This window comes from Silurus meridionalis, chromosome 14 (assembly GCF_014805685.1).
Source record: "Silurus meridionalis isolate SWU-2019-XX chromosome 14, ASM1480568v1, whole genome shotgun sequence".
NCBI classification, from domain to species: Eukaryota; Metazoa; Chordata; class Actinopteri; order Siluriformes; family Siluridae; genus Silurus; species Silurus meridionalis.
This window is the reverse complement of record NC_060897.1, coordinates 18,106,046-18,126,894: the sequence shown is the minus strand read 5'-3', so window position 1 is coordinate 18,126,894 and position 20,849 is coordinate 18,106,046. Positions and strand designations below refer to the sequence as shown.

At 38.2% G+C, this 20,849-nt stretch overlaps 2 protein-coding genes across 3 annotated transcripts; one reads left to right on the top strand and one right to left on the bottom strand.

The window, feature by feature from the left end:
- Positions 1-604: 604 nt before the first annotated feature.
- On the top strand, positions 605-14,977 carry rogdi (rogdi atypical leucine zipper). The gene is made up of 11 exons (XM_046866499.1): positions 605-775; positions 1,033-1,104; positions 1,185-1,267; positions 2,603-2,657; positions 6,160-6,240; positions 7,699-7,794; positions 10,041-10,139; positions 10,857-10,970; positions 11,750-11,799; positions 12,104-12,230; positions 13,512-14,977. Exons 1-11 carry the CDS (start codon positions 692-694, stop codon positions 13,551-13,553), a joined length of 903 nt encoding a protein of 300 aa, XP_046722455.1. The 5' UTR covers positions 605-691; the 3' UTR covers positions 13,554-14,977.
- A 650-nt stretch (positions 14,978-15,627) lies between these two features.
- On the bottom strand, positions 15,628-19,236 carry smim22 (small integral membrane protein 22). Of its 2 annotated transcripts, none has more exons than XM_046866353.1 (4): positions 18,982-19,236; positions 17,812-17,946; positions 16,101-16,171; positions 15,628-16,002 (listed from the first exon to the last, which is right to left on the bottom strand). In XM_046866353.1, exons 2-4 carry the CDS (start codon positions 17,939-17,941, stop codon positions 15,955-15,957), a joined length of 249 nt encoding a protein of 82 aa, XP_046722309.1. In that variant the 5' UTR covers positions 17,942-17,946; positions 18,982-19,236; the 3' UTR covers positions 15,628-15,954. The 2 variants fall into 2 exon arrangements, with proteins under 2 accessions (XP_046722309.1, XP_046722310.1); XM_046866354.1 differs by lacking the exon at positions 18,982-19,236 and adding an exon at positions 18,794-18,912.
- Between the last annotated feature and the right edge of the window lie 1,613 nt (positions 19,237-20,849).

Below are 20,849 nucleotides of genomic sequence, written 5' to 3'. Positions count from 1 at the left end.
TATGAAATTATGTAGTAAACAAAAACGTGTTAAACTTGGTTTGCACTTAGTGGTAACATTTGTCTTCCAGCAGGACGATGACCCCAAACACACTTTAGCTATTTGTTCAAGAAGGAGAGTGATGGAGTGGTGCATCAGAGAGCCTGGTCTCCACAATCACCCAATCTAAATCCATTTGAGATGGTTCGGTATAAATTTGGCACAAGAGTGAAGTAAAAAGCAGCCAACAAGCAATTAACACCTCTGGGAACTCCTGAATATTGTTGGAAAACCATTCCAGATGACTACCTCATGACCGAGAATGACAAGTTTATGCAGAGCTGTCATTAAAGTGAAGGTCGTGAAGGATCGAAAATATAAAATATATTCTGGGTTGTTTAACACGTATTTTTACTACATAATTCCATGTGTTCTTTCATTGTTTGGACGTTTTCAGCATCAATGTACAATGTAATATATATATATATAATATTTGTATTTTTTCAAATGAATTTTTCCTTTTGTTTATAAGAAGAAAGAAAAGAAAGTCCCCCCTATAACCATTTTCCTTCTTTCCAAACAGAGCGCGTTTCATACAGAGGGCACGGCCATGGTTCACCGGAAGTGAAGGTTGAAGTGGGCGTGTCTAAGCGCTCTCCTAAACAAGCCCGTTTGTCATTGCGGTGTCTTTACTGATCTGAATCCTGGTTAAATGGTGGTGATCGGTGCAGATCGGAGTGCCGTGTCTGAACTCTCAATCATGTCGGCTGCGAGTCAAGCAGAGAGAGCTGTGTTGGTGAGGATATTTGTTTTGTTTGTTTTGCTAGCTGCTCTGTTTGCTTCATCAGCTCAGCTCTATAGATATCTACTCAATCAGCACTGATGAAGAACAGGGAGATACCTATGAAAAAGAGATCAGCCACCACAGCAGACATGGCATGCATTTGTATATCGATTTTCCTCTCCAAAAATCCGAATTCTTATGTCAGTGCATTTATCATAATTCCCAATCCCTTGCTATCAAAGTCTTACATCTTGAGCTTTCTCACACAGGAGGAAGAGTTCAGCTGGCTCCTCAAGGAGGAGGTACACGCCGTGTTGAAACAGCTGCAGGACATTTTGAAGGTATTTTAGATACATTATGATCAGCTCTGGTCTAGTTGGATCTCTCTCCTTTTAAATAATCTCTTATTTCCATCACACAGGAAGCTTCCAGACGCTTTTCAGTGCCTACTCCAGGGATGGAGGGTCAGTTAAAACAAGAGAACTTCATTCTTGGCAGCTCCACGTAAGGGGTCTTTTTACATGTGTCTGCTGTATGAGGTTTGAAATTGGATGGCATGTTAAGCTCTTTATTGTATAGGCTTTAAAACAGTTTGTGTCCCTCGTTCATGACCGACGTGTCAACCTCAGCTGATTGGATAAAATAAATGTGATCTGATCTGATCTGGTGATTTGCACTCGTTTCAAATCCTGTAGCATCACTGGGTTGTAAGCAGGTTTAATAAATGCATTAGTGCAGGATTATAGTGACTGTGGCAACCGAGATGTGCACTTCCCAAATAAAGTTCTGCATTTCTGCAAGGGAAGAAAGAAAGGAAGGAGGGGTGAAAGAAAAGTTTAGTTTGAGGAGTGATCCAGATCAATCATGCTCTGCTTCTTATTAACTATAGACATCCATGTAAAGTTTAGATATTCTGTACTCTCACAAGTACAGTTTATTCACTCACCTGTTCCAGTATACTGTGGGATTTCATTAATCTGCTGTATGTTATCTTTTGTGTCTTTAGTTATGGCTACACAACTGTAAAACAAAAACAACTTAATAAGATTGATTTACAGAAAAACAACAACATTTGACAATAACACATTTTTATTATTTTACAAGTTTACTATATAATTCCCTATGTGTTCTATTGTAGTTTGGATGTATTGAATATAATGTACAGTGTCTAAAATATATGTAAAAAACAAACAAAGAACCTGGTACTGTGCGTGTGTGTGTGTGTGTGCGTGTGTGTGTATATATAATGTGTGTGCAGAATCTTGAAAATTTTTAATTATATTTTAATTTTTCTAGCTATTTAATCATTTATATTTGTTTTAAATATTTTTAAGTTCAAAAACCTTCTGATTATTTCGTATGTAAAATTTAAAATGAAATTAAAGGAAAAACAACTTAATTTTTACATTTTGGACCCTACTGGGAACAAAAACAAAAACCAATGTGTATTTACAACTGCTCCGATATATACAAATAGAATGAAAATGTTAAGTGGAAGAATAAAAACACTTGCACTCGGACTCCAGTTTCCTAACATCGCTGGGATATGCGAAGAAAGAATTCCACTGTGATACACCGTATATGTGAAAATCCCTCTTAATATAATTAAGTAGAATTGAAAGCAAATAAAATAAAGCAGGAATAGAAATCAAATTTGCAACTTAACAAATATATCCCAACATTTTTTTTGTTTTTAACTAATAATTTGTAAATTCTACCTCTTTTAATATAAAGGTAGTGAGGAATATCAGGACATTCCCAGTAAACAGCACAGTGCAGCACAATCCTGTTCCCTCCACATAACAAACACATTATTCTATTTTGTGTTTTTGTGTTTAGCATGGACCAGGTGAAAGGAGTCCTGACTCTGCAGGGTGATGCTCTGACTCAAGCTGTAAGTGTTGCTGTATCACGTCCACTCCTGTCCCTTTGGGTAATTAGGCGTCCAGGTCCAGCAGTGGTTTCCAGTCATAGAGGATGATTCAGTAAAGACCAATTCCCAAACCTCAACTAACTACTCAACAAATTATCCTAACCTGCTAGTATGCAATACTTTACACTGATCATGATGATACAAGTCTCATTATAAGAATATCATATATGCAAAAAATGTAAAAGGTCTTCTCAGAAACCACAACAGTAAAAATGACTAGCTCACAGACTCGTGTAATATTTAACACATTAGCCCACAGAGCGTTTCCCAGAAAATAACACTGAATCTTATATACATTTTTGCTCCAAAAGATGCCTTAAGGCTTATTTTCGGAGGATTTCTTATATTTTCATGTACAACAATTTACCTAATGTACATTTATTTATGTATGGTACAAACCCCAGTGGGAGCTGATGACTAAGATGATGATAATGGGAGCAGTACAAAGTGGGTGATATATAGGTGTTGACTCAAATTATAATTCATATTACCAGTATAATCTTAATATTATATTACTATAATTATTATATTAATATTTTATAATTCAGTACATCATCGTGTGTTGCAGCAGACCTTTGATACTACCTTAAATGCTGGCTGACAATCTTAACTAGGGCTTATTTTTAGGGTGTGTCTTATTTTCGGGGAAACACTGTAATAGCAGCATAGTATAAAAACAAAACTACAAATAGTGTCATAATTCAGACCAGCATTCAATAGCTCATACATTAACATCATCTCTCATCATACAGGAAGTAAAACAGAGTAGCATTAGAACTAAACTGACAAGCAAACATATAGGATTATAGTTCATGGTTTAACCCACAAGCTAGCATTAAAACCACAAAAACTGGGTTATGAACTACTGGTAGCTGGGTCACAGTAAACAGGATAATGTGCAGAGTAGGATTTTATATATATATATACACACACACACACACACACACACACACACACACACACACACACACACACACACACGCACTGGCGATCAAAATTAGAGAACAATTTATAAACAATTGAACAATTCTGAAATAATGTCATCTTCACTGCTCAACAGTTGAAGGAGTTTTTGTCCTGTCTATACCATGCTACCAGAACACCTTTTCCACAAAATAAAAAAAAAATTATTTTGCAGAAAACACACTGATCAAAATTAGAGAACACTTTCGAGTACCTCCCAGTTATTGTTGTTAATCTGGTACCTGGTGCTAATTTCCTTGATTATCTGTCAACCCCTATTTAACTGGCAGCCTAACTTCCAGTTTCACTGACTTTACAACATCACAAACTCATTCAAGTCCGCCAAGAAGGCTGGTCGTCCACGGAAGACAAATACAAGAGAGGACAGGATACTGCGGAGGATCTCAATGGGCAATCGTTTCCACACTGCAGCTAGAATTGCTCACCAGTTCAGCGCTGAACAGGGTAAAGATCTCGTCATACAGTGTCTCGACGTTTAAGAGCATTTGGACTGAAAGCCCACTCTGCAGTGACCAAACCTCTCATTAGCAGAAAGAATCAAAAGGCTTGACTAAGCTTTGCTGAGGAGCATGTTGTGTGGACAGAGGAGAACTGGTCCAAAGTTCACTTCAGTGATAAAAGCAAGTTTAATTTATTTGGGTCCGATGGGAAACATTATGTTCGCCACAAACTGGAGAAAGACTGAACCCAAAGTGTGTAAAGAAGTCAGTGAAAAGTGGAGGAGGAAGTGTGATGGTTTGGAGCATGTTTTCTGCAGCAGGAGTTGGGCCTCTTATAGAGCTACATGGCAGAGTGAATGCAAATGTTTATCAGAACAACTTCTTCAACAACATATGGTTTCTTCCCTGCGTTCATCACCCAATCAGCCAGCAGTGTTCATGCAGGACAACGCTCATGTCACACAGCAAAACAGGTAAAGCAGTTCCTTGAAACTGAAAACATTGAAATAATGACATGGCCTGCCCAGAGTCCTGATCTCAACCCGATAGAGAACCTCTGGAAAATCCTTGGCGACAAAGTTATAGCCAAGAGACCCACTACAGTCACCAAACTGTGGAGGAGACTGGAAGAATAGTGGACCAAAATCACACCAGAGCAGTGTGAGAGACTAGTGCTGTCCTGTGGCCGCAGATGTGCTGAAGTCATTCAGAGCAGAGGCCTGTACACTTCCTACTAATTGCTGACTGTTGTAACCTTCAGAAAATTTTCTTGTAATTTTTTCCATGCTACAGTCATTGTTGTTTTTTTTAATGCCTTAGTTATTTTGTGGAAAAGGTGTTCTGGTAGCATGGTATAGACAGGACAAAAACTCCTTCAACTGTTGAGCAGTGAAGATGACATTATTTCAGAATTGTTCAATTGTTTATAAATTGTTCTCTAATTTTGATCGCCTATGTGTATGTATGTATATATATATATTTATTTCTTCTATATATAAATAATTACATTTTTAAAAAGAAAACGTGTGTGTGTGTGTGATATATATATATATATATATATATAATATATTATATATATATATATATATATATATATATATATATATATATATATATATATATATATATATAAAATTATATATACATATATAATTACATTTTTAAGGCTAGTTTACAAACTAACTTAATATTTGATATTCTATTACACCAATTAGCATTAGCATTATAACATTATAAGCATTATAGCATAATCAGGCTAGCAGAAGGAAGTAGCTTTAATAGTGAACAAGCTAAAAGGAAAATATTAAAGCAATCAGGCAAGGTCATATTATTTTACATGTTTGGAGGTTTTTTTATTATTATTTAGGCGAATTGATTTAACGTGTGTGTGTGTGTGTGTGTGTGTGTGTGTGTGTGTGTGTGTGTGTGTGTGTGAGAGTGGAAAGCGTTTGCGTTTGTAAGTAGTTAAATATTCTGCTCAGCAAGTAAAGGTGTTTTAAGAAATTTGCTGTTTATAGTAAACGCATGGGATGCCTTTTGTTTTTTTAAACACCTGTATTTGTCTCATTCTTGATTATACATTATATGAACAAAACTTTGTGGACACCTAAGCATAAGATAAGCATAAGATTTATTAATAACCTCCACCTTTCGGGAAAGATGTTCCAGTAAAAAAAACTTTGCAGATCTGTGGAAATCATTCAGCCACAATGTTAGTAAAGTCAGGTTCTGATGTAGGTGAGGTGAAGATGCCTGGGGTTCAGTCAGCGTTCCAATTCATCCCAAAGGTGTTCAATAGGGTTGAGGATCAGAGCTCTACAGCAGGAAATCTTCCATTCCAACTCATGTAAAGCATATGTTCATGGAGCTGACTTTGTACACAGGAGCATTGTCATGCTGGAACGGGTTTGGGTCACACAGTTCAAGTACACATATGGCTGAAAAAGTCATGGGTCCCAATACTTTTGTCTATATACTGTATGACTTTTGTTTTAAGCGTGATTCGAGGTCATTGGCTGTATCGTCATGTTGTTTTGCAGGACATCAATATTAAGATGGCTAAAAGCACTCAGGTGATGCACTTCACATTCCGGGAAGATAAACAGTGGAAATTACAACAGGTGGGCTCATATCATGCAACAGTCACGTATACCACGGCCCAATTAAAAATACATATAAATAAACCTGAACACAAACACATGAAATGCTTTATTATACAACAGGCAGTTGCTGTTTACTAATTTTCGAGCAAATTGTAAGATCGCTCGCATTTATTACATTTAATATAATAAATACAAGTGTCTGCTATGTAAAAATACTATTTCCTAGATCAGTATGGTTTCTATAGTTACTGACATTGGCAGATATGTCAAGAAATATTTTTAGGAATATAAAATATTTTTAAAATCGATATATAAAATACTTAAAATGTAAACTCTCCCCAGATAGATAAAGAAATTGGGGACAGCAATTTCTCAAATAAGCAACGTATACAATATACAATACAGTGGAACCCGGTTATGTCGATGTCCTAGGGGGTCGCCAAAAAGCATCGAGGTAACCGATGATCGAGATAAACGCAAATCAAAATGGCGGCAATATATTAACGTGCTTGAAATTTCTTTATGTACATGATGTGCGTTAATAAATGAGAATGTGCATGCGTGTTTTGAAGGGTTTTTACACAACAGCGTTGCCGCGATTTGTTTGATGAAGGCATGCTATAAAAATACATACAGTACATGTTTATCTGTCAGGAATCCACCTGCCACGCCCCCTTCGGCCCCCTTCAGCGTGTCAGGTGCTTTCTCGCCCGCTTTCTCTGAAGCTCTCTGCTTCAATCGCGCACATATGGTGCTCGTTTATCATCATCACCAGCTCCTATTTAAACTTCCACACTCTCACTGCCCGTTATTGTTGGTATATGTTGGTTCACGGCGGTCGTTGTTATCGCTCATGTGTATCCCGGTATGTGCCTTCCCACCGGCACTCTCTCAACGGCTGCTCTTTTCTTCCCAAAGCGCACCACGGATTCCCCCCGATCCTGCCGGTGTTCATTCTATGCTTTCGCTGCTCATCCCACGTTCCGCTTTTTCGCCTCCCGTCGCATAACATTTAACAACAAAAGGCATATGTGCACTAACTAACAGCAGAGATTCACCAGTATACAATACAACACCTGTAGCAGCTGTAAGACTTGATTTTTACGCCACTTTCGCAAGTTCTTCTGCGACTGCACCGAGATAACCAACGTTAAATGGCAAATTTTTCCCCCCTTGTGCTCGAGATATCAGGGTTCGGCGACATAAAAGAATCGACATAACCGATAAAAAATGCTAAGACAAAGCGAGAATTTGGCGGTTCCACTTCAAAAACGTCGACTTAATAGGGTTGTCGAGATCACCGAGGTCGAGATAAGCGGGTTCCACTGTACATTAAATACAATATACATGTGTACATCTATCTTTTTTACTTAAAAGCTTAATGTCTCCTCATAACTCCATCCACCAGCACCATGTAATCATGGTTTAATTCTCATGTCTTCATGGTTAAACCTTCTCCTGTGTGTTTGCTCGCAGATCCAGGATGCGAGGAATCATGTGAACCAGGCACTTCAGCTGCTCAGCAGCCGTGACGAGAGCTATCACTTTAAAACTGGCGCCGAGGTCAATAAGGTTCGTCCACTGCAGCACACTTTGAACAATGACTTCATAGATGTGATTTTGGGATGGCTGGTATACAAAGGAAAAGCAGGTTTAAGCGCTTTTCTTTAGGAAAAATACATAAGGCCTTATGAGGCTGGGTCTGATTTCTTCCTCGCCCAGACCGTAGAGTCACACTATTGAATCAGCATAAAAGTAAGTTAAACAAATATCATTCTCAAAAGCACAACCAAAATTGAGTGACTTTAACACGACATTAGCATATGTTGAGCACTAGTTGAAAGTGAGTTGAGCATGGGATGAGTGTACTGTATGTTGAGTGTACATTAAGCATTATTTGAAGAAGTTGAGCATGAGATGAGTGTATGATAAGTGCGCGTTGAGCATTATTTGAAAGTAAGTTGATAAGATGAGTGTTGAGTATTATTGAAATTATTCCTTGAGTAATTAGATTACAAAAAAGCATCAAGGCAAATCATTTTGTCCATTTCATTCAGTCCATTTAACTACAGACGGAGCACTGTGTTTCCCCACAGACCATTATTACTGATGCACCACCCGCCAAGAACACCTGACCGCTCTGGGGTCTCATTTATAAACGGATGAAGGGGATTTACCGACAGACAGCATGCATATCCTTTGCGTGGAAAGTGTTGAATCCACACAAAGGATATGTGCGCCGTCTATGTCGTCGAATCTCCTTTTCGCCTTCTATGTTTCCACGTTGTGCACACGCAGGGTTTAGGGTTTACTTACAGGTGCGCACTTTCTCCCAACAAGTTTGTTCTATTTATAAACCACAACCTTTGCTTTGAAGGTGGCGTACGTATGTTTTCAGCCTGGTCTTGTGCCTATGCCACGTTTATAAATGAGACCCCTAATCAGGTAACACTGAAGACACTGCAGAATGAAAAATGGAGAAACAGTGAGAAAACAGCGAGGACGAGGAGAAGATTCAGGCCAAAGAACACAACAGAAAGTTTCTAAAGTTTGGGATCAGTTCAAATTAAAAGACAAAGAAAACTCTGTACAGTGCGTTTACCCTTTCTTAGCATCAATTAACAAATTAATTTTTATATTCTTACTTATGATTTGTATTTATATATTTGTATTTGCATTTTGATGCGATATGGCAATCAAATGCACTAAATGTTTTTTTGCACAGATTGCAATTTCTCATTTTAAAAGACACGTTTTCTTTTCTTTTGTATAATTATTTTTGCTCTTTAAAAAAGAAACAATACTTCTTATCCTATTACTCGATTAATCGATGGACTGATCGGTAGAATACTCAATTGGTAAAATAATCAATAGCTGTAATGTTGAGCACTAGTTGAAAGTAAGTTAAAAGTGAGATGAGTGTATGTTGAGCGTACGTTGAGCACTAGTTGAATAAGTTGAGCGTGGGATGAGTGTATGTTGAGCGTACATTGAGCACTAGTTGAGTAAGTTGAGCGTGGGATGAGTGTATGTTGAGCGTACGTTGATCACTAGTTGAATAAGTTAAGCGTGGTATGAGTGTACGTTGAGCTTACGTTGAGCACTAGTTGAGTAAGTTGAGCGTGGGATGAGTGTATGTTGAGCGTACGTTGAGCACTAGTTGAATAAGTTGAGCATGGGATGAGTGTATGTTGAGCGTACGTTGAGCACTAGTTGAATAAGTTGAGCGTGGGATGAGTGTATGTTGAGCGTACGTTGAGCAGTAGTTGAGTGAGTTAAGAGTGGGATGAGTGTATGTTGAGCGTACGTTGAGCAGTAGTTGAGTGAGTTAAGCGTGGGATGAGTGTATGTTGAGCGTACATTGAGCACTAGTTGAATAAGTTGAGCGTGGGATGAGTGTATGTTGAGCGTACGTTGAGCAATAGCTGAGTGAGTTGATCGTGATTCACACTATTAACATTTACAAAAATGTTGAATCCTCATCTAACATGCTTCACTGAAGCAGTCAGTCACGGTGTTGACGTCCTGTCAACAAAAATCTTTCAGCTCAACCAACTGCTGTATCATGTTTTGCCCGGAGTGTTATTGTACAGGTTTTTCCTGTATACCATCAGGAAGATTTCTCTATTTCACTTCATGGAGGTAACAGTGATTTAAAACATTTAGCAAAGGGGAAGTCCACAAGCTTGTCTTGGTGCAGTTTTAAAGTGTTTAAAGGTCTTTTATAAAATCCTATTAAAGTCATTTAAACACAGTAGTACCCAAATCAATGAATGAGTGAAGATTAAAGTGTAATCGAATCTGACGTTCTCTTATAGCTGATGGATGCCGTAATGATGCAGTTGACCCGAGCACGCAATCGTCTTACCACACCGGCTACCATGACTCTGCCTGAACTCGCCTCCACCGGATTAATGGTAAATATATACGCTTTATGGACAAAAGTATTGGGACACCTGATTTTTATTTTTATTTTTTTTTTAGCCAAATGCGTCCCAAAACAATTGGAGGCACACAATGGTCGGGTGTCCACAAACTTTTGGTTATATAATGTACAAAAAAAATAGACACTCCACCATTTTATGACAGCTGTCTAAACAAATGTAGTTTGCTTCTTCAGGTTTACGTGACTGCGCAGTGAAAACACAAAAAGTAGGCTAATCATTACATGCTAGGTTAATTATTACATGTAAAACCATATAAACCCAGACTGATGGATGATCCCAACAATTCAGATTTGTTCAATTCAGAGTTCTAGATAATTCTTCTCATTGTTTTCTCACACAAGATACCCAATTTGACTGATTTTATATGCTGAATATGAAATGTCATATTATACCGTTAATAGAACGACAGGAGTCACATATTCTTTAGTGTGATTTGAAATTTTCTACTCTGCTCTGTTTTTTAAATAATTTTTTTTTTTTTTTTCAGATTGTTTAGCCAGGAATGTTGACCTTTGCCCACAGTCAGAGTAGTTTTGACTCACTTTGTGCATGTGTGTGCAGTAAGATAAGCGTGTTTCTGCTAATGCGCTATCGTCCCTTGCATAAACATCATTTGCAAAACAAACGTCATCGGATTTGTTTTTGCCACTGCGTCGCTTCCTCCGTGACGTACTTTTCTCTCCTCAGAGGATGTTTACGCCCCCAATGCCCGGCGACTTGATGGTGAATTTGTACATAAACCTCAGTAAGCTCTGCCTGACCGTCTATCAACTGCACGTGCTTCAGCCCAACACTACTAAGGTATGAAGGGTTGCAGTATTTTTTGGACAAAAGTATTGGGACACCTGACTTTTCCAGCCATATGTGGTTCTTCCCCAAACTGTTACCACAAAGTTTGGGTTTTGTGTATTTGTCCAACACTGTCTTGTGTTGTCATGCACTGTTTGCACACGATGCACTTTATGTGGTGAGGATACTTTCTAGTCCTTAGTCCTGTGTTTTCTGTAATGTAGCTCTATATTGTTAAATGTAGCACCAGGGTTCTGGAGGAACATTGTTTCATTTCACTGTGTACTGTGGCAGCTATATAAGGTTAAAATGACAATAAAAGCTTCTTGACTTCTTGACAAAGTTAAAGGCAATTGTACAGGATGTCTCTGGATGCTGTAGTATGAAATTTTTCCTTCACTTGAACTATGACACCCAAACCTGTTCCAGCATGACAAACATCCCTAAAGAGATACTTTACATGGGCTGGTACAGTGCTATAGTACTCTGACCCTATTAAACACCTTTGGGATGAATTTGAACACTGACTGCACCTCAGGCCTTTTCACCTCTCCAACATCAGTACCTGACTTTACTAACATCCTTGTGGCTGAATGAGCACAAATCTCCACAGAATCTGGTGGAACATCTTCCCAGAAGAATGGAGGTTACTATAACAGCAAAAGGAGACTACATGTGGAATGGGATGTTCATAAAGTTTGGGGAAGAATCACATAGGGCTGGAAAAGTCAGGTGTTCCAGTACTTGTGTGTATTTGACATTTTATTTACACATGGTTTTTTTTTCCGTAGAACTTCAAACCAGCAGGAAGTTCAGTTACACATAATCCTGGATCGATGTTGTAAGTCATCCTTTTTTTTTTTCTTTTTTTTTCTTATTTTCTTTTTTTTACTTTGAACTTTGTTCAAGAGATTGATTTAAATAATAGTAATGATAGAAACAATAGTCATAGCCTTTAGAATAGTAATAATAATGAAATCATCATTTATTTGATTATAATAATAATAATTAAAAAAAACGAATCGTTTTTGTAGTCAGGACGAACAATTCAAACCAAAACTGTGTAAAATAATAAAAAAATATATATAAAACATAAATGAAAGGTGTCTTTATGAATGATTAAAAACAGTTTTTTCCCCCCACAGTGAACTAAACAACACTAAGTTCGAGGTGAGCCACGTGCACAAAGTGGAGTGTGTGGTGCCGTGGTTGAACGACACGCTGGTGTTTTTCACCATCTCACTGCAGCTCTGCCAGCAGCTGAAAGATAAGGTGAGTGAGTCTATATTTGACTCTTCATGTTTGAGGTGTGACCGTTGGGATTAGGTTTACTTTAACCAAAAATAGATATACTGTAAAAAATCCCTATAGAATCCCTATAGAAGAAAGAGTCTTTAAAGAATAACATGCCGCAGAAAGCGCTGGGCTTCTATTGGTCATGGTGATAATGTCAACCAGCTGACCCTCGGCTTAAACGAGGACAGCCCTCGTGTTGTTTTTTATCCCTGTGACGGTTAACTACCTAAGCTAAGCTAAGGTGGAACCTAAATAGTATGGGGCTAAATAGGATCGTGTTCATATAATTGACATTTTGCATTAATGGCATTTGGCAGACGCCCTCATTCAGAGTGACCTACATTTATCTCATTCATACAACAAAGCAGTTATGGGATTAAGGGCCCTGTTTAGAGGCCCAGAAATGGCAGCTTGGTGTAGCTGTGATTTGCATTCTTGACCTTCGGATCCAAAGTCCAATGCCTCAACCACTGAGATAGCACTTCTAGAATGTTCTAATGTTCTACAAGTTTACCACAGAGTTACCTGGACAACAGTGCGTACATGGTGAGTCCAAAACAGTATATGTGCAGCAAAGCACATACCTGTAGAGCTGTATCCTGTTCTAGGTATTCTACTAAACTTATTTTTATTTATTTAACTTCCTTTACATGAAACAACTTCTGTCAGATAGCTGACAGCTAAAAACATGACAGGGTGCATCTACATTCATTCACGCTTCATCAGGTGGTGCCTGCTCATGACCATAATTGCTCAAGTGTCCATATCTTCCTTTCAACCTCTCAATAAAATGTCTGTCAGGATCATTTCAAGAGGGGCTTCCACAGAAATCATGGCCATGTCAGAGGAATCTGGGAGCCAGCAGGGACTAACTCAGACTTATCCAGATGTCTGTAGACGAACATGGCAGCATTAACTGCTGGAAAAATCCCCTGGTTGCAGCTGTAGACATGCTGCTATTCGTGGCACTATATGACGGTTCCGTTGAAAGGCATGTGTTATATATTATGTAAATGAGGTCCACCATCTGCAGGAGGCACAAAGCAGAAAGGAAAAGATCACCAGGGGTATTTGTCATAGACCAGCACGGCCTTGTGGACGATCTCGAAAATTTCCACATGATTCTCATCACCCTTGGCAGTTAGGATGGTGGCAGTCTAACCGAGTTTTGAGATAATGGGTAGCATTTAATCACAACTTACAAATCGTAGTAACATTTTGTATTATTATTTTAAGTTGTTGTTGTTTTTTTTGCAGATTTCTGTGTTCTCCAGCTTCTGGAACTACAGGCCCTTTTAATGACCTGTTATGTCAAAAATGTCAATTTGTGCAAAAAGTGCAAAATTCAATATAAAACCAAACTTTAAATGCGCAAAAGAAAACACACCACGTATTGAATCCACATATCCGCTTTTGGACCAACTGTTCATTTATCTTCAAGCATTAGAACTGGATAGAATGAGTTCATGGAAATGAAACGAGGATGATAATTAACTTGGATTTAATATTCAATATGGAAGTAAAATCCTGTTATTCCGTTCTTTTTTTTTTTTTGAAAAACTGTGAAATGTTAAAAGTATCCGAGCTATGATCAAAACGTGGTTAGCAGTGTTTTTCTAATGACACTATTATAACGTTATCATTCCTTATGCTTGTTTTATGGTCCATGACACATTTCAGTGAATCATAGGCACTTTTTTTTTCTTCAGTTTGTCCGAAAGTGATAATTTTGCATTAAGGTGAAATTATACACATTTTACCTTGGGCAACTTTTGCTGATTATATTTTTGCATTAATGTACACTCGTATGGCCAAAAGTGTCCGTCACACCCGTATGTGGTTCATGTTCAAGCTGTTGCTGCAATAATGGTATAGAATGTCAAACGTTACAAATTCCCTTCAGTGGTAATAGGAGGCCAAAATCTGTTCCAGCATGACGATGCTTCGGTGCTCCATGACACTGTGGGTTTTTTACTGAACAGGAATATTAACTGACCAAACATCAGCTCACCAAACATCCGAGTAAAGGTTATTATAACAGCATAGTTTGATTTAGAACATATTGGTGTGATTCATTAGGCGTCCACAAACATTTGGCCATGGTGGTGTAATCGCGCACTACATGACCATATTAGCTACACTATATGGCCAAAAGTTTGAGGACACTTGACCATATGACAGTGCTTTTTGAGCATCCTATTCCACGTTTAGTGCTGGTTTGCTGTTATAATAACCTCCACTCTTCTGGGAAGATGTTCCAGGCACTGATGTAGGTGAGGTGAGGAGACCTGGGGTGCAGTCAGCATTCCAATTCATCCCAAAGGTGTTCTCCTAGTTGACGTGAGGAGAAAATTTCACTCTACTGCATCTAAAAACATTCTATAAAATTGTATACCTACAGCATTTTGCTCACAGTTTGGGGAAGAACCACATGACTGGGGAAATCAATCCCAATCGTCCCAATACTTTTGCCTACATTGTGTATATTGTACACTTATACATTCCTTCTATTCCTGTATTGACTCTGTTTCTCTTCCTACTATGATACAAGCCGTGCTGTCTGTGTTAAATTATTCCTATGTTTTATTTATTCAACGTGGTATTATAATTGTTTGACTTTTCCAACTCAGAACATGTATCTTTGTGTTAAAGGATATATTTTCCCCCTCTACATTTGTTTTCCGTCCACTCTAATAACTGTGCAATAAACATATTGAAGTCGATCATGTCCGTGTGCTCTTATTGAAATAATGATTTTATGTACATGGTAGCCTCATTAGCCAGTGTCGCCTGGTGACTTGACCATGAACCACTGACTTTCACAGGAAGAGGAGCTTATTCACCACTTTACCACTGTAATCCCTCAAAATGATGCTTCCTGGTCTGAAACCTGTTTATGGAAGTCCAGAAACTTGAATGGTGGATGCGTCAGATTCTACGGATTGGATGCTGAAATTACAGGTGAGATCCATGTTCTTCAGGTGGACTCAGAGTGGACTAAAATTTTCCCTTCACTTGAACTACGATATCCAATCCTGTTCCAGCATGATAATACCCATGTGCACAAATCCAGCTCTATAAATATATGCTTTACATGAGATGGAGTGGAAGATCTCCTGCTTTAGCGCTCTGACCTCAACCTGATTAAAGACCTTTAGGATGAATTTTTCATGCTGACTGCACCCCAGGCCTCCTCACCTCACCTACATCAGTACCTGACCTTATTAACACCCAAACAATCTCCACAAGCACAACTGCAAACTCTAGTGGAACATCTTCCCAGAAGAGTGGAGGTTGTTAAGGTCACATCGTGTACATAATGGGGTTAAAACATCACAATGCTGTTCTCAAATAAATCAAATGTACCACAATGTACAGTAAACTATATTGTACTTTTATTCTTTTACAGAGAATCATAAGCATGTCGTAACAGCAGCAGGAAGCAGAGTGCAATTACATTCGAAAGTGAAGAATTACTTCTTTTTTTTTTTTAACAAAGCCTCAAAACAATAAGTTAAATTCAGCTACAGTAATTATTACAGCGTCACTGTCAACTTTTTAAAACCCCCGATAAGTTCCTCATCTTCTACATTCTCTTACACAATATACTCGTTAGCATTAATGTGGCAAATACAGCAGTAAAAACATTAGAAAGTGTTTTGAAAAGAAGTGCTAACAGGCCGGACTCTCATCTTGAGCTTTAGGGCTCCAGTGCCATGTTGTCGATGCCTATTTTATGTCTTTTGGGCTGTAAATAAGTAAAAACAAAACAGATCATTCCTGTTAGCCAAAAAAACACTGACATTTTGATTTCCAGTACAAGAAAAAAACTAAGTGCTGCGGTACCTTTTCGTCGCAGAAGCAGCAACAGCAACAGCAGCGGATCAGAACCAGGATGATGAGCAGCACAACCATGCCTGAGGAAACAAAAGCACATGTTTACCAATGAATCAGCCTTTATTACACACAGTGCTACAGTTCAACATCAGTTCAACATGTGTCACTGTTTACTTTAATCATACCCCTGGAAATACTTTATTCCTCTTTCGCCTAGTTTGTCTTTTTGGGTAACAATTTATACAGACTTTATAGCAGTTGTTAGCAAATGAGTCCTTCACCAGCCTCCATTTTTATATCTTTTAGAGTTAAAAAGCGTAACTCCCAATGCACAGCTGTGTCATGTTTCCCAAAAGACCCACAGCAAACAACTTTTTGTAGAAACCCCTCAGTGATATGTATTTTGTTTTTCTTTGTTAAATGATTTGTTATTGCCCTAAATAATGTACAAGTCCATGTGAATTATCTATTACTACAAACTACTTTACACCAATCAGAATTGAGTATTCGGCAGATTTCATATACATCATCTACAACCCTCACATCTTCTCAATACTATAGAAATATAACTTGGATATACTTTAGAGTGTCAATGTGCAGTTTGTATAGCAGTACAGATTTACTGTCCTCTAAAAAATAACTAAACCTACAGCCATTATTGTCTAAATAACACCACCACACAACCAAACTGTCCAAACTGTGTCCAAAGTGTCTATATTTTGTAAGAGCATCATTGTTATCTAGCACTGCTTCAATCCTAATGGGCATGAAATTTACCAGAGCTGCACAGGTTGTTGCTGGGATCCTCTTCCACTCCTCCATAATAAATCACAGAGCTGCTGGATGTTAGACAAATGTCACATGAACCACAGCTCCCCAGTACCAGCAGCACTCATGCAGTCCCAGACCATGATGACAGGTTGTCTTCAGCAAACTGTGTGCAGACTTGTGAGGCAGCTTCAGAAGAGGCTTCCTTCTGGAATGACGGCCAAGCGAACCTCTAAAGCAATGCTGCAGCACTCATACGTCTGTTTTTTTAAGCAGCTTCTGCACCTGACGCACAGCACGAGGACTCGACTTCTTTGATGGACCCTCCCGAGGGTCTGAGTGGAACCCGTTTTGGAAAACCTCTGTATGACCCTGGCCACTGTACTGTAACTCAGTTTCAGGGTGTTACCGATGATCTTACAGCCTCGGCCATCTTTAGAGAGAGCAACAATTCTAATTCTCAAATAGGACATGTGGCTTTGCATGGTTAAATGATGTACAGCTGTTATCACTTAGGGTGTACTCACTTTTGTTGCCAGTTATTTTGACAATAATGGCTGTATGTTGAATTATTTTCAGAGGCCAGTAAATTTATACTGTTACACAAGCTGCACTTTGACTACTTTAAAATATATCCACGTTTCATTTCTATAGTATTGTCCCTTGAGAAGATCTACTGCAATGGTTGCTGAAATGTGAGGGGTGCACTCACTTTTGTGGGATATATATATATGACATTTATATACAAGTCATCTTGAGGACACTGTACACTGAATAACTGATGTATTAGACCCTCCATTAGCTGTCAGTATACAACTGACTTATTCTTCACATAGACTAGTGTTTGTTCTACATTGGACTTAGATGTTCTTCTATAGACCTGTTTCAAAGAGGTCTATAGTTGTCCCTGCTAAGCCGATACCTGAAGCTGCTCGCAGTCACACTGACTCACCGATGAAGATGAAGAAAATGGCGAAGGAGGCGATGTCCCAGTCCGACTGAAACATCTCCTTGTTCTGCAGCCGGCTAAAAACATCATTGACCTGGTTCTGAAACTCCTGCTGCAGGTTGTCCTGAGACATCGTAGCTGTGTTCAGAAAAAAAAAGACAACTGGGTCAGAGATAATAAAGTTTGTGGACACCTGACTATCACATCTTGTAGGCAGTAGCATGATATTTTCCTTTCACTCAAACTAAGAGACTCAAACTTGTTCCACTACGATAATACGTCTTTGCACAAAGCCAGGTTCGAGTGGAGGATCTCCCGCTATAGCTAGAAACCTTATTGAACCCCTTTGGGATGAATATGAATGCTGATTGCACTCCAGGCTTCCTCACCTCACCCACATCAAGACCTGACTTTACTAGGACCTTTACAGGACTTTAGGACCTGACTTTACTAATGCAATAATGGATAAATGAGCACAAATCTCCACAAAATCTACTGTAACATCTTCTCAGAAGAGTGGAGGTTTCTATAACAGTAAATGAGGACTAAAAGTGGAGTGGGATGGTTTAAAATAAACAAATTTCCTCTTACTTTTCTACACATTCTGCATGTTCTACACAGTGTAATCCTTGGGATCTGGACTATTTCAGAACTCTGTCTTTAGGGAAAACATTAACAAGGAACAAGGAAGAAGTCAAATGTATTGGTTCAAACAGGCGTAAGACCTGCCTCATGTCTCCTAACTCTCATTTCCCATTAAAAAGTGATTTATTTTCTTTTATTGTTTAAATGTGAAGCCCAAAACTGAGTTTCAACAGAATACAGAACCAGGTTATGTTTTAGGTTATAAAGAGTTTTATTAATAAAAACATATTTAAGTCATGTCACATGACCATTCTAACACTTTGACCACAGTTCATATGTTTATAAATAAAGATAAATGATGTTATAAAAGTTTGAATAATATAATAATAAAATCCCCTGCCTTGGTTTACTGTTCAGGCCTGTTATTATCATCATTCAGCGTCATCTCAGTTCAACCCAAATTAATGATACAGAAAATACACTATATAAACTCTCACTAACACCTTAATACTGCGTGTTTCAGTCTTCTTTTACATGATTAGACTTAAAACAGTTCCTGGAGAAACACTTAAAAAGCTTCGAACTCACCTGGGATTTTGTTGATTTCTTTGTATAGTTTCCGGGATACACCTGTTTGATCACCTGCCTGCCTGGAGTTTTGAGCACACTGCGCATGCGCGCAATACTTTGATGGCGTATTTTACTGTAGTGATTATCTCTCACATTAACCACACGGACAGGAGATAGCGAGTCCTCGCGCTCTTTTCAAACCGGAAGCAGTCTCGTGTGTTAAAACACCACATTTTCTTAGAGTCAGAGCCGCCGATTAAAGGTGTTGGTACAGAGTCTATGCTGGAGAAATGTAAACACTTGGCCGCTAGGGGGCTCTAAATCACCACATAAAGAATCATAATTCAACATCAGTCAGATTCAGGGAAGAGGTCAGACAGGGGCTCGGTGATGGTGAAGAGGTGCTGGATGATTGGGCAACTACTGCAGAAGTGATCAGCGGGACACCTAGAAAGGTACTAAGAGAAAGAGGTTGGAGAAACAGAATTGTGATCGACAGAGTGATGAGAAAAGGCAGGAGTACAAGAAGATGCTGCAGCAGGTGAATAGGGATGTGGCAAAAGCCAAGGAAAAGGCCTATGAAGAGCTGTATGAGAAGTTGGACACTAAAGTATGCTGCAAGTTAGAGCAATAAAGGATGGAGATTAAAGTGTGTTGATATATATATATATATATATGTGTGTGTGTGTGTGTGTGTGTGTGTGTGTGTGTGTGTGTGTGTGTATACATATATTTTAATTTTTGTCTATTTTCATGTTTAGATGTTGGACAGTCGTAAAAAGCATTACACTACATGTCATTCTCTGTATGACTGTATGTGACAGATAAAATGTTTATTTGAATATCATAATCATCATCAGAATCAGAAATAACTTTTTAAAGTATATTTCCACTTACAAGGAATTTGTTTTGGTGACGGAAGCTTCCACTTGCACATTTTTATAAACGACAAATAAAAGAAAAAGAAAAAAGATACTATAAAAAGTGGTATTGCACATTTAAAATAAATAAATCAATAAATAAAAAGTATTATTGGACAAAAAATCCTCATATAATACTTATTTTATTCATCATCATTATTATTACTTAATTCATCATCATCATTGTCATAATCATTATTATGGAGAAAACCACAGACAAATAGGACAGAACCGAGGGGTGGGAACTCAGTGGTTAAGGCATTGGATTGGAAAGTCACAAGTTCAGATCCCAGCACCACAAAGTTGACACTTTTGGGCCCTTGAGCAAGGCCCTTAACCCTCAACTGCTCAGTTGTAAGTCTATAGTAAATGTAAAGCATGGGCAGTTGCTGCTGGGACACAAGCCGGGGTCTGGTCGCCTGGACGATGGTGTCTGATGTTAAAAGACTCGAAACACACATAATCTGCATCTGCATAATGTATCTTTCACCATCATTATATCATAATAATAATCATCACCATCATAATCATTATTGTGATGATTATGTATTTTCCAACAGTCACAAACACACATTAACCATTAATAATGTAGTAAATTGAAATCTGTAAATGTTAGAAAATGAGCAGTGAAGCATCAGTTTTCTGCTATTCATATGAGAGTTTGTGAGGAATGACGGGACTCTCACTGTGTAGCAATAAACAACTCTGAATTACATCAAGTATTAAAATGTTAACTTCACCCCTTAAATACATTAAAAGGAATGTGTACTTTTGTGCTGTTACCCGAGTAGAAAGGTAAAAGGATCTTTTTTAGAGAGGTAATGTTTAACTAGAGGATTAGTACTTGATACAACATAAACTCAACCAAACACAGACTATTTTATTTATATGTGTCTAAATGAGTCATTACAGACATAAATCACTCAAATCTTGATACATTTAACAGATACATATCAAACAAGTGTT

Bases quoted from the DNA above. Each gene is read 5' to 3' on its own strand.
- rogdi (XM_046866499.1), top strand. From the start codon at position 692: ATGGTGGTGATCGGTGCAGATCGGAGTGCCGTGTCTGAACTCTCAATC. The intron at 776-1,032 runs GTGAGGATATTT...TTTCTCACACAG, and splicing joins AAGCAGAGAGAGCTGTGTTG to GAGGAAGAGTTCAGCTGGCT. The intron at 10,971-11,749 runs GTATGAAGGGTT...TTTTTTCCGTAG, and splicing joins TTCAGCCCAACACTACTAAG to AACTTCAAACCAGCAGGAAG.
- smim22 (XM_046866353.1), bottom strand. From the start codon at position 17,941: ATGTCTCAGGACAACCTGCAGCAGGAGTTTCAGAACCAGGTCAATGAT. The intron at 16,172-17,811 runs GTGAGTCAGTGT...TTGTTTCCTCAG, and splicing joins CATTTTCTTCATCTTCATCG to GCATGGTTGTGCTGCTCATC. The intron at 16,003-16,100 runs GTACCGCAGCAC...ACTTATTTACAG, and splicing joins GCTGCTTCTGCGACGAAAAG to CCCAAAAGACATAAAATAGG.